The sequence below is a fragment of the Centruroides vittatus genome, unplaced genomic scaffold, assembly GCF_030686945.1.
Source record: "Centruroides vittatus isolate TY-2023 unplaced genomic scaffold, ASM3068694v2 contig_885, whole genome shotgun sequence".
Classification (NCBI taxonomy): domain Eukaryota; kingdom Metazoa; phylum Arthropoda; class Arachnida; order Scorpiones; family Buthidae; genus Centruroides; species Centruroides vittatus.
The window spans coordinates 631,491-645,041 of record NW_027122577.1 but is presented as its reverse complement, the minus strand read 5'-3'; the positions used below and the strand labels follow the sequence as shown (position 1 = coordinate 645,041).

Here is a 13,551-nt window from a genome sequence, read left to right as displayed (position 1 = left end):
ATATATTTATGCAATTAAAAATTTACGAAGAAATAATAATTATTTTTCTAAGATAAACATGTATATTATTATTAAGAAAGAAAAAAAATAAATCACAATTGTTAAAACAATTCTTATTGGATTTACTTACATTAATTGCATAACTACAGATTTAAAATCAACTTAAATTTTGTAGTATGTACAATATAACAGATATATTTATAAAAAAAGCAATATAATCAGATAGCAAAATGATATATTGAATATATTTTTTTGTAGAATCAAGTAACATATATTTGAAATAATTTTTAATTATACATTTAGGCTCTATTAAACTATTCATTCCAAAAAAAAAATCTAAAATTGCATTAAAACATTCATCAATATGAATGCCAAATAATTTTAAAATTATTACATTTTTCTGACATGATCATTCCTATTAGAAGCAAATTACTTATTTAACGGATTTTAAAATGATTCAACTTATGCACTCACTTTAATCAAAATGTCGTACCGATAATTAAGTATCAATTCGGAGCGCGCAGTTGCTTTTGATATAAATCCTTTTCGTAATATAAAATTTTACAATTAAATATAACAATAACTGCTTCTTTTTTTGATATAGTAAGAAAAACAATTTAAAGAAATTTGTTCTCGACAAACGAGCAGCTGAACGTAATTGGCAATTAAACCTGCGACTTAATGCAATTTAATGAATAGATTCGGTATATATACAATTTTTCTTCGTATTAATATACAGATGTGGTCATTGTGAAACTGTATTAGCAGAATTACCATCTATTGCATCTCCTGAATCGTCTAATATGCGAGATATATATGAGCTGATGTCTGTTAACATCTCTGCATGACGAACGATAAAAGGATGCTGTAACAACTGAACGTAATTTGGACGGTTTGAACAGTCCTTCTGTAGGCTATCGAATAAAATAATCATTTAGATGTAACAAACAGGATTATAATTACATATACAGGGTGTCCCATAAATTTGTAAATAGTTTAAAATTTCATAAAAGTTGAAAGAATTGTATATTTGAATGCAGTTTGTGTAAAAGTTATTCTCGTGTAGAGGGGATTTTTGGGTAGAGAAAAAGAAAATAGTTCAAACTTTTGTCGAAAGAGGGTGCCGAATGCAAGAAAATCACTGGAATTGTGCAATCCGAGTCTTATAAAATGCAGGGTGTACGATTAACAGCTCATTTCTGAATTTTTCTGTTACTGGCGCTGACATACGGTTTCATTATGATGTTGACGTCGGTGGATAAATTACTATTGGTGAAGTCGTTTCATCTCAGCCACAAATCACCAGCTGAAACTTTATGAAGGTTTAAGACACAGAAGAGAATGAAGAAAGGTTCAGGTCCAATCACTCTTACTGGATTGGTTTCCCTAGTACGACGTTTTGAAGAAACGGGAAGTTTGAGTAATTGTCCACGCAGTGGTGCACCATGTTTATCAGAGGTGGCTTCTGATGTGGCTTTGCAAATGGAGACTCTGAGGGAACAGTAAGTAGCGCACGAGAACTGGCACAAATAACTGGAATACCAAAGACATTGGTATTTTGCATCCTGCATGGTGTGTTACAATTGCACCCATACAAGTTGCAACCACTGCACCATCACTTGCAAACTGTCATTTGTGGTGATGGCGGACACACAGAACGAGTTCTCTAGTGCTGTGATATGCGTGTAAGTGTAAACATTTGCCTGCATGCAAATAAACGTAATTTTCTTGTGTTGGCACCCTCTATCAACAAAAATTTGAACTATTTTCTTTTTCTCTACCCAAAAAAATCCTCCTTTATGAGAATAACTTTTATGCAAACCGCATTCAAATATACCAATTCTTTCAACTTTTATGAATTTTTAAACTATTTACAAATTTATGGGACACCCTCTACTTATAATGTTATAATATTAGAGAAATAATAGAAGTAGCAAGTATTTTCAAATATTACATTTACATCTTCTCTAATACTGACATTATCATCTATACCAGGCCTGGCCAACCCAAATTGTTTTGTGGGCCACTTTGATCACACGTAACATTACGGTGGACCACAATTTAGGCAAACATACTTTTAAAAAAGTAAAAACAAATACAAAATGAATAAGATTTTATTGTTATACCAAGAGTTCGTACTCGCACTCGAGCATTATAACAATGACACATGCAAATTTTCATTTATTTAATTGTTTTGGTATACACATAACGGGAAACAAAAGTTTTAATAGATACATAATATCGCTTAGCAGGCCACACAATTTAACGTGACAGGCCGCGGGTTGGCCAGGCCTGATTTATAAAATTATTGAAGAAGACATCACTGCAATACTGAAGTACTTGCTAATTTTGTCATAATAGAAGAATCTTAATGTCAAAAGACAGTATCATTTATGTTTATCTGATTACTGGTGTGAAGTGTGTATATTTTATTTATACAAAGAAATTATAAAATCATACTGAAAATTTCAAGGTTAATTTTAAGTGTCATGTCAATTTGAAAAATGTTCAATAAAAGTTCTTCTTGAGTTGAAATGATGATAAAAATAATGTTTGTAAAGAGAAAATTTTAAGGAACATTTCTTACACAAGTTCAAAAACAAACAATTGGCAATTCAAACTAACTATAAAGATACTGTATAAATTTAAAATGGTAAAATGCAAATAAACCAAGTTTGTTTATAATTGACATTGACAATATGTAAGACTCCATATCAATTGACTATTTGAGAAAAAGTAAAAGTGTAATAAAATCTGATTTTAAATAATTTGCATTCAAGAATTTGATTAATAATAATTTCATTGGATCTTGATTGTGATTTCATTGATTTGATTAAATATTTTCATTGGATCTTGATCCAATGAAAATATTTAATTCCATCTCAAAGAGTCAATTTTATTGTTTTATAAAGAAAATTCAACAACAAGTTTTCCTATTGTATCAAAGAATTTGCTTATTAATGGTCCAGTCTGAGTTTTGCTTGCAAGTTGCATAAAATAATATTAATACAAGGTCTGTTAAAAAAATAACCAAACTTTTTTTTTTTAATTTTTATTCTTCAAGTTACAGATTATTGGTCCTTGACCCCTTCAAAGTCCTCCCCTATTCACAACCTTATCCCAGCAGTGTTTCCACTTTGCAAAGCAGTCCTGGTAAGCTTGTTTTGGACTGTCCTTCAATGCTTGTGACAAATTTGTTTTCAATTGTGTCAAAATGGCTTCCTTTCAGCACCGATTTTAATTTTGGAAACAAGAAAAAATTGCAAGGAACCAGGTCTGATGAGTAGGGAGACTGGGAAAGACATTTCATTTTTGGCACAAAACTGGTAAATTGATAAGGCTGAGAGAGCAGGCACATTGTCATGATAAAGAAACCATAAGTTGTCTCCCCATAACTCTGGCCTCTCTTTGCAAATTTTTTCACACAATTGTTTCAAAACACCTGCTTAGTATTGATGGTTGACTGTTTAACTTTGAGGCAAAAATCCATAGTGTACAACTCCAATTTTCTGAACATGAGTGTCATCATAGATATACGTACTTAACACCTTACACTTGCCGAGAAAAATATATTTATTTGCAACAAACACGCAAACGTTTTCAGCCTGATTCACAGGCCATCTTCAGGCTTGGAATACATTTGAAATTAAAATTCCATCCATGGAATACAAAAATTCAAATTCAAAATTAAATAAGGTACAATCAAAATAAAATATTGAATAACTAACATAAAGCAAAAAATAACAAAAAATATATAAAAATGTAACAAATGAATACGTAAGCATTAATAAATGCAAATTTCTAAGACATACAATAAAACCACTATATTGATTGGTTAGAGCCGTTATTAAACTTCTTAACCATAAACTTCCATGCAGAGGGAAGACTATCTGCGTCCCTCGCATTAAGACAGCCTTCTTGTAATCTACTTCTAAAAATCTGCAACTTTTCCGCTGTCAAGGCTAATGATGGAGACGATAAAGGATTTATGATGGCCGCCTGATTCCATTTGACCGTAGCTCCTGGCGCTTGCGCCATTTGGGACAAAACTGTTGCATTAGACCCCTTTCTGATATCATAACCATGCTCCTTGATTCTAATTCCTAAACTTCTAGTGGTTACTCCGATGTAATCTTTTTTAACGCCTAATTGCATGTTTTCATACGGAATTTTATACAAAATCCTCAGGAATGATAAAGATGTTATAAAGGCAGAAGAGAAAGCAGGAGTTTATAAAATTCCGTATGAAAACATGCAATTAGGCGTTAAAAAAGATTACATCGGAGTAACCACTAGAAGTTTAGGAATTAGAATCAAGGAGCATGGTTATGATATCAGAAAGGGGTCTAATGCAACAGTTTTGTCCCAAATGGCGCAAGCGCCAGGAGCTACGGTCAAATGGAATCAGGCGGCCATCATAAATCCTTTATCGTCTCCATCATTAGCCTTGACAGCGGAAAAGTTGCAGATTTTTAGAAGTAGATTACAAGAAGGCTGTCTTAATGCGAGGGACGCAGATAGTCTTCCCTCTGCATGGAAGTTTATGGTTAAGAAGTTTAATAAGGGCTCTAACCAATCAATATAGTGGTTTTATTGTATGTCTTAGAAATTTGCATTTATTAATGCTTACGTATTCATTTGTTACATTTTTATATATTTTTTGTTATTTTTTGCTTTATGTTAGTTATTCAATATTTTATTTTGATTGTACCTTATTTAATTTTGAATTTGAATTTTTGTATTCCATGGATGGAATTTTAATTTCAAATGTATTCCAAGCCTGAAGATGGCCTGTGAATCAGGCTGAAAACGTTTGCGTGTTTGTTGCAAATAAATATATTTTTCTCGGCAAGTGTAAGGTGTTAAGTACGTATATCTATAATGATTTGCTGAGTGCTTTATAATATCATGAGTGTCATCATTTGAGGTCAAAGGCTTTCCTGGTTGAAGGTCATCTTCAACAAATTGACGACCACTTTAATCAGGTAAACCATTCGTAACACTGCATACAACCTAGAGCATCGCCTCCATAAGCTTGATTCAAAAGTTGAAATGTTTCCGTAAAAGTTTTCCCCAGTTTCACACTAAACTTCATGTTGCATCATTGCTCCCGTAAATTGCACATTGCAAAAATCGCAACAAACACTGAAATACCTTTCATTCAAACAACAATAACGCAGGAATGAAATGAGATATCAACAATCCGAAAAAAGCAGCTTACTTGATAGATTACACTCAAAGCTGTTTTTGTGCGGTCTTTTTTTGTGCAATTTTTTTATACGTGCAATGTGTTTTGTGCAATTATACCAATTTGATTGAAATTCATATACCGCGCACAAAAAAATCACACAAATAAAAAATCGCACTAAAAAAGACTGCACAAAAACAGGTTTGAGTGTATCAAGAACATAGTGTTGTCAACTTCATGACACTAGGACACTTCATTTTTTTCCCAATTCAAAAAATTTGGTTATTTTTTGAACAGACCTTGTATTGCCTTTAATTTTACTTCAGTGATAGCAAAAATAAAAGAGGACATTCATCTTTATGCTAACTTGACCTTGACACTAAAAAAATTGTTGAAAAAAATTCTCATAATTTAAGGGTTGAAATTTTTACAGTTATTAGGCAGTGAAATTCTAAAGATGCTAATCAGAAACACTATTAATTTTACATTTGTATTGTTTTTCTAACCTAAGCAAATTTACTTGATAGTTAGCTGCAATCTTGGGTAGAAAACAGAAATTTCAACTTTCAAATCCACAAATCTTAGCACAATTGTTAAATAAGTAATTTTTACAAGATTGGCAATCGTATCATAAATGTTGCTGACAATTTGTGATATGGTATTAAAAGATTTTTAAGTTTTAGTTTTAAAAATTTCTTAAAGTTTAAAATTATTTTATTCAATTCTTTTGATTTTAAATAATACAAGTATAACTTTGAATGTTCATTGGAACAAGCTGTAAAACTGAAGATAAAACTTTTTGTAAATAAAATAGTTGGTTACCTTAACAAGCAGTATCAAAGAACTGCTTTTATTATGATGGTGCAAACATTTGTAGATATAAAAGATGAATTAACTTTAATGCTGGGCAGAAAACAGAGAATCAAACCTTAAGCCACGGAGCCACTTAAAACCATCTCAACAATTTGGAAAGCAAAATTTAATTTATCATTAGCATTCACTAGACTTTTGAAAAACAACTTTTTAAGCAATTATATAAGTTATCATAAATGAAGCTTACCACTGACAAATAAAATCTTCAAATTCTGAAGAAAATATCCCTGGGGCAAGTCTAGGAGGATCATCTTTCACAACTTGTTTTAATTGTTCAAATGGTGTCTTCCATGTGTCATAAGGAAAATTACCTGAAGCTAATTCTATCTATTTAAAGTAATTTTTAAAAATTAATAAACACTACAGCTTTATTAATAAAAGTTATTCCAAATTAAACAATTGCTACAGCATTACCATAAAAATAATTTTTATTAAATAATTTAAACTAAAATATTAATAAATTACATACTAGTGTAATTCCTAAGCTCCAAACATCTGATCTGATATCATAACCTTGAGCATTTCTTTCTGGGTTAATTCTTTCCGGCTAAAAGAAAATAAAAATAAGACGTTTTTTAAAAAATGTATATAAATTATTTTAAAATATAATAGCATTTAATATCAATCTAAAAACTTTTTTACATGCAATATATCTAATTGAATTTTAATAATTGAAAACTTCAATTTCTTTTAATTTTTTAATATTCGGTGACAGTAATAAGTTATTTGTAATTTTATGTTTGCATGGATAACCGATTATTTTCCAATCATTCAATTTTTTTACAGCCTGAAATTTATGCAGAAACTCAATATTCATCAACTGTATATTATTTCATTTCTACAATACATTAACAAATCCAATAAAGAAACTATTGATAGTCACCCTCATGAACAAAACTACCCTAAAAAGAAAAACAATGAGAAGAATTACTTGTGTGATGTGAGAATTATTGTTGAGTGAAGCTCTGCAAATTTGGAAGTCAGAAAATTTTATTCTTGAACTAAGACAATATTTTATCCATATGCAAAGTATAAAGAAAATGCATTCAAGAAATGCTAAACAAATTTTGGCAAATATAATTTTTTGTTTTGTTTAATGATTATATTAAAATATGTTATTTTTCAACTTAAATTTATTTACAAATATGTACCATACATATATGTATGGTACATAATACTGAATATTAATTATATTTTTCAATAAGTGGTTTTTGTCTTTATTGCCCACTTTTCATTTAAAATTTTGTTTGTTCCCTTAAAATTCTCTTTATTGCAACAGCCACTTTATTGGGACAAATTAGTCATGTCCTGATATTCCCAATTAAGCAGAACTGACTACATTTATTTTTCTTTTATAAGTATGCAATAGCAGACAATATATTAGGTTGAGTCATAAATAAGTTCTGTTTTCTAAACTGAAATTTATTTGCCAATAAAATGTACAAAAATAGACTTTAATCTAACACATATTCACCATCATTATTAATGACTTCTTGCCATTTTTCGGGCAACTTGTCAATTCCCCTTGCATAAAATTCTGGTGGTTTCGAATAAAAAAACTCCTGGATGAACTTCTGAACTTGGTCATCATTTTGGAAGCATTGCCCTTGTAAAGCATTCTGCAGTGCCCGAAAAAAAATGGAAATCTGTTGGTGCCAGGTCCGGTGAATATGGTGAATGAGGCAAAACAGACCAGCCAAACTCCAAAATTTTTTCTTGCGTAATCTTCGTTGTGTGTGGCCTTGCATTGTCATGCAATAAGATAATCTTTTTTCTGTTAACAAGTGCAGGATGCTTTTCATGAAGTTTTAGCCAAAGTTGCTCTAACTGTTGTATGTATACATTTGCAGTAACAGTTTCATTGCGTGGCAACAACTCAAAATGGATAATTCCTTGACAATCCCACCATACACAACAAAATTTTCCTTCCATGCACACTGGGCTTAGGGTCTGGTTGTGGCTGATAATTTTTGTCAACCCATTGTCTTTTTTGAATAACATTTTTGTATGTGATCCACTTTTCATCTGCCGTAACAATTTTAGCCAAAAAAGATTCCTTTTTTGCCAAGAAAGCAAGGTAGCAGCTATCGACCTTCTGTCAGCTTTATTCCATTCACTGAGGTTATGTGGAACCCAAACTCCCAGCTTGCTTGCTTTTCCTAGTTTTTGGAGGTGACGATTGATGGTTGATTGGGATGTGTGCAGTTTCTCTGCTAACTCCCTCGTCATTTGCCGTGGATTCTGCTCAATCAGGACCTTTAAAACGTCGTCGTCAAAGTCTGAGGAGCGGCCTGGTCTTTCTTCATCTTTTAAGGAGAAATCACCAGAACGAAATTTTGTAAACCACTTTCGAACTGCTCTGTCTGAAATTACACCACTGCCATAGACATTGCAAATCTTTTTTGCTGTTTCTGTAGCGTTATTGCCGAGTTTAAACTCCCACAACATGATATGGCGTACATGCACTTTCAAATGTTCCATTTTAAATGAATTCAAAAATAATTTTTTATTACATTATTGACACTTCAGTGTTAAAATTTACATTTATAGACTATTTGCTAATAGCCACTAATAAAACTCAGTTGAAGCAACACAACATCTGGCAAGTATTTGACAGTCATTTACACTTACTTGCTAACGGAACTTATTTATATGACTCAACCCAATATACTTTAGAAGGTATATATCATTTGATGTATTAATAATTATAATGTGTTTGTTTTATTGCAACTGATTACTAAGTTATTATTCAACATTTAGTGAATGATATTTATAATTACTTATTTTTGAAATTTTAATTTTAAGAAGTAAATAGATACATTCCTGTATTATGTACAAAATTAGAATACTAAATTATAACCAGTTTTTTTATAATTATTTTATAAAACTATAAAATTTATTTTTTAGAAAAAAATTAATTCATTTTATTTGCAGATAGGTATAAAATATCAATAAAGTGAATTATTAAAAATTATTCATTAAATTTAAAATGTGATATAAAATTATATGCAAAAATTCCGATTTTAAGTTATTCCTATTTTTAAATTATTAGTCAAAATACTTACTGCCATATAAGGTTTGCAGCCAGCATCCATTGTTTTTGCGACAGAATCTACTAAATACCCAGAGATTCCAAAATCACACATTTTAACTTCTCCTTTTCGATTTATTAAAATATTGGAAGGTTTAACATCTCTATGAATAACATGCAAAACACTATGCAGATAATGAAGTGCACTTACAACCTAGAAAATAAATTTATATATTGTATAAATTATATACTGTTTTGATTCTAGTAAACAGTGTGCCATCTATAACTTTTTTCATTTTACAGCTGCACCGTTTATTTGACGGTGCTGTTATACTGGATTTATTTGAATAGCAGCCATGACTATTATTCAATAGCCTGTTTTCATAGTCAGATAATATATATTTCAGAAGGAACAACAATACCATATCCCATTTTTAAATGATGATGGATAACTTTGTTTAATGAAGAAAATTTCAGTTTATAATGTAAACGACACTACTTGTCAAAAAACAGGAACTTCTGCACATTCTAATTTTCATACATTAACACAGATGCAGCTAATGTTTTGTTGCATCTAAGAATGTGAAAGCACATTCTTGCACTTGGTAAATAATAATGAAAAAAATTGATTCACTAAACTTTTGCTTGGCTTACTAAATGTCAATCATCAAATTCTATGACTTTTTTTCAAAAAAATAAATAATTATTAGCACACATTTATTGTTTTGGCTAGCTATACTATACTACTGATTACTATATTTAAAATATGGTCAAAAACTTTATTTTACTTTCTCAGAGAAAAATATACTCTCTTATAACTGAAAATACATCTTAATAATCATTAAAGAATGTTGATAGAAGTTAAATATATATTTATGGTACATAAAGTAAAAAACACCTTTCAACATTACTGATAGTAATTATAAAATTTTCCTCCTTCTGTTTAATTATGTCAAATAAAAAACAAAGAACTCATTAATAAAACCTGTATACTATCTTAGCACAAAACTTTTTTTCAGATTCAGATTTTTAATTTTTCTGGCTGTGATAAAACTATTGAATATTCACATTGATTTTGAAGTTGTTGTATAATTAATGGTAATTATACACCAACTTCAAAATTTACTGTAATCACTATATAATTTTTCCCATAATACACTTGTATGCCACATTATATGATCTATACAAATGTTGGCATTAAATGGTATATGAATAGCCCAAATAATTACTGAAAAATATATTTATGACCTTATTCACAACTGAAGATAAAGAATTTAAGTTAGAATATAACAATACACAGTATGTACTAAGAATAAAGTGAACAGTAATTGGTTAACTTCTAACTCTAACTTTTAATTATTGATTGTGAATATGGTCATTAGTGAATATTCGCAACAACAACAAAAGAAAAAAAAACCTAAGCAACCAGTAAACAACACATTTAATTCTACAAGCATTTTCTTTCATCTACAATGATCATTATCTACGAACATTTGTAGAATTAAATGTGTGTTTTTTTACTGGTTGCTTGGGTGTTTTGTGTTATTCATTGCACATACAGCTAGTTTGGAGTTGTGGTTAGTTACCATTTGTTTACTGAATGATGATAAACACAAATTAGCACTAAAATATGTTTAAATAATCAAAAACGTCTGACTATTCCTGCTTGAAATAATTTCAAATACAAACTATTCATACTATATATAATTCAGTTAAAAATCTATACAGGGTGTATCACTACACCGGTTACAAAATTTCAGGAGAGATAGAGTACACCTAGATGATGGGAAATCACATAGCAGTGCATGGTTGGAAACACTTTCCTGGCATGTTGCGACATCTATCGCATACACCAGCCAAAAATGTTCCAGCATTTTTGTTGTACTAAGAATAATAAACAAGTTTTCTCACCCTGTTCGTGTCCTTCCTTTCTTGTGTTTTGTGTCATCACTACCGTGCCAGGAAAGCATTTCCGACCATGCATTGCTATGTGATTTCCCATTATCTAGGTGTACTCTATCTCTCAAGTTTGTAACCACTGTACTGATATACCCCATATGAGTACAGTGAGTATAAATGAGAAAATAATAATAAATCATTTTAAACTTACAGCAAAGGCAATTTTTCCTAAAACATTTTCTGGTATAGTTGCATTTAAATTGTAAACTTTAGGATAAAATTTATCTAAAGACGTATCCATAACTTCCATACATATCCATACATCACCCTAAAAAAATGATTTTACAGTTATTATTACATTAAAATTTCTATTAAATTCTTTAAAATTTAACAGTGTGTTTACCTCTCTAAATAAAGCCCCATAAAATTGAACTGTAAACTGACAATCGCTGCTTCTCATTGAAATATCAAGATCCATTATAAGACGCTTTTGTTCATCATTATTGAAACTTGCTGGAATCCTCTAAAATATACAAATTACTTATTATTTGCAATTAAATTTTACATTTAATTATAATTAAGTTTAAACAAAATAAAAATTATTAAATATGAATTATTGTATTTAACACATTTTACAATATAAAACAAAAGCCATTTAAGTTAAAGTCTAATTTCCATTATTATAAAATAGTGAAAATTAAAATTTTCTACAGCAATTAAGTTTGATTTGGCTAGTAACATCATTAATGATAAAAAAAAATTTGATATTGGAAATCAGAATAGAATTTTACCCCATAATTCTTAATTATTAACAATGCAGGCATATTTTCACTTAGAATGAAATATACAAGGATTAATCAAATGAAAACCCATTCAAGTAAATTTATTAAGACAAATGAAACAGTATATTTATTTTTAATTTTAGGCATAATTAAAGCAATATATGAAGAAGCCAGAATGCACTTTTGTTCATTAAAAAGTCATTGTAGGCATTCAGGTACACATCTCACTGCTTGGAGACATGAGAGATACCATCTGCAAAGAATGGTGTTAGTTGGTCTTTGAACCAATGGGTGATTATTTCCTTGACTTCTACATCAGAGTTAGTGCTGTCCCTTAAGAGCTTTTCTTAAAGGTCCAAACAAATGAAAGTCATGTAGTGACAGATCCAGGCTATAGGAGGGTGGTGCAGAATCTCCCAACCATTTGTGCTGAAACATTCTGCACAGTGTTCATAACATGTGGTCAAGCATTTTCGTACAGCAAACTCACACCACATGATAGCATATTGCTTATTCTTTATAGCTTTATGAGGCTTGTCCAATGTTGCATTGTAACAGTTGTCATTGATGTTTACATGAGGATCTTTACATTACATCAGCAATGGCTACACTATGTCAAAAAATGCAGTCATCATAACCTTATAGGTGGAGGCCTGTGACTTGAATTTTGTGTGTGTATTGGTGAGCCAGGATGTTTCTATTGCATGCTTGTTCATCTCCTGGTTGACTCAAATTGGTGGCACCCAGATTCCAGATGACTTCAGTCATGTTTTTACTGTTCTATGCCAAAAAGAAAATGTGCATGACAACTGATCTCCCCACTTGTTCATTGATATATACTTATCATGCCACATGTGATGTCATTTCCCCCCCTTGTGCTGAAACACGTGAATGAGTTTCATTTGATCAATCCTAATAAATAGATATATATCAAATTTTCTAATTTAGAAGATTTGGCAAACTATTTATTTGCATTTTATTTATGCTTATATGGGCCTACACAAACACATACACAAGTTCTGTGTGTGTATCCATGTGTTTTAAAAAAATCATAAAATGGTTTTGTAAATAAAAATGCAATAGATGTTATTAAAATTGTACTAAGTCTATGTTCTAATTTTTTACTTTTGGATATGCTTTCTATAACCAGTTCAATATAATTTTGATAAATACCTTTACAGCCATTATTGTTTTTGTGGGTCGATGTCTCATTTTCTCAACAACACCATAAGCACCTCTTCCTAATTCGCATATTGGTTCTAAGTCATCAGCTTCAACTTCAAATACACGTTCACCTATTGTAATAGTAGTCCTTTTGTCCAGATTTCGAGGGGGTGTACTGTAAAATTTCAAAAAAGTATATCGTTAATTTAAAATAACTAGTTCTTTACTTATTAACTATTTTTATCATCAGAAAATATTTCAAATTAGTGGTATTTTAGTATAACAATCTATAAAAATGCTGTTTTGAATATACAATTTTTTCTTAATAAAATCAAATATTACTAATAAGAAAATTGAGTTAATATATCAGTTATTATTAATAAGTACTCTTATTAGTAATTTCATCTGTTAAATGGTAATTTGGGATATCCCAGTACTGCTGACATCGATACCATATCAATACTTTCTTTCAATATCAAGTACTTTTTGTACTAGATACTTTTGGTCTGATACCAATGCCAGTGTCAATACTTTACTTTGGGTATCAGATCTGGTATCGTTACATTTTTCACAGACAGATAAGAGCCAATGAAACTGGATTTTGTAGCTGAATC

General features: G+C 30.2%; 1 protein-coding gene across 2 annotated transcripts in view; it reads right to left on the bottom strand.

The window, feature by feature from the left end:
• Positions 1 to 273: 273 nt before the first annotated feature.
• The window catches only part of lic (dual specificity mitogen-activated protein kinase kinase lic), a 33,897-nt gene continuing 20,619 nt past the window's right edge, over positions 274 to 13,551 (bottom strand). For both annotated transcript variants that reach the window (XM_067280585.1, XM_067280586.1), the window contains exons 4-10: positions 12,947 to 13,112; positions 11,395 to 11,514; positions 11,203 to 11,319; positions 9,127 to 9,306; positions 6,531 to 6,608; positions 6,249 to 6,388; positions 274 to 914 (exon numbers count right to left, since the gene is read on the bottom strand). In XM_067280585.1, coding sequence (XP_067136686.1) covers positions 746 to 914; positions 6,249 to 6,388; positions 6,531 to 6,608; positions 9,127 to 9,306; positions 11,203 to 11,319; positions 11,395 to 11,514; positions 12,947 to 13,112 — 970 coding nt within the window. In that variant the 3' untranslated portion in view covers positions 274 to 745. The remainder of the gene's footprint in view (positions 915 to 6,248; positions 6,389 to 6,530; positions 6,609 to 9,126; positions 9,307 to 11,202; positions 11,320 to 11,394; positions 11,515 to 12,946; positions 13,113 to 13,551) is intronic.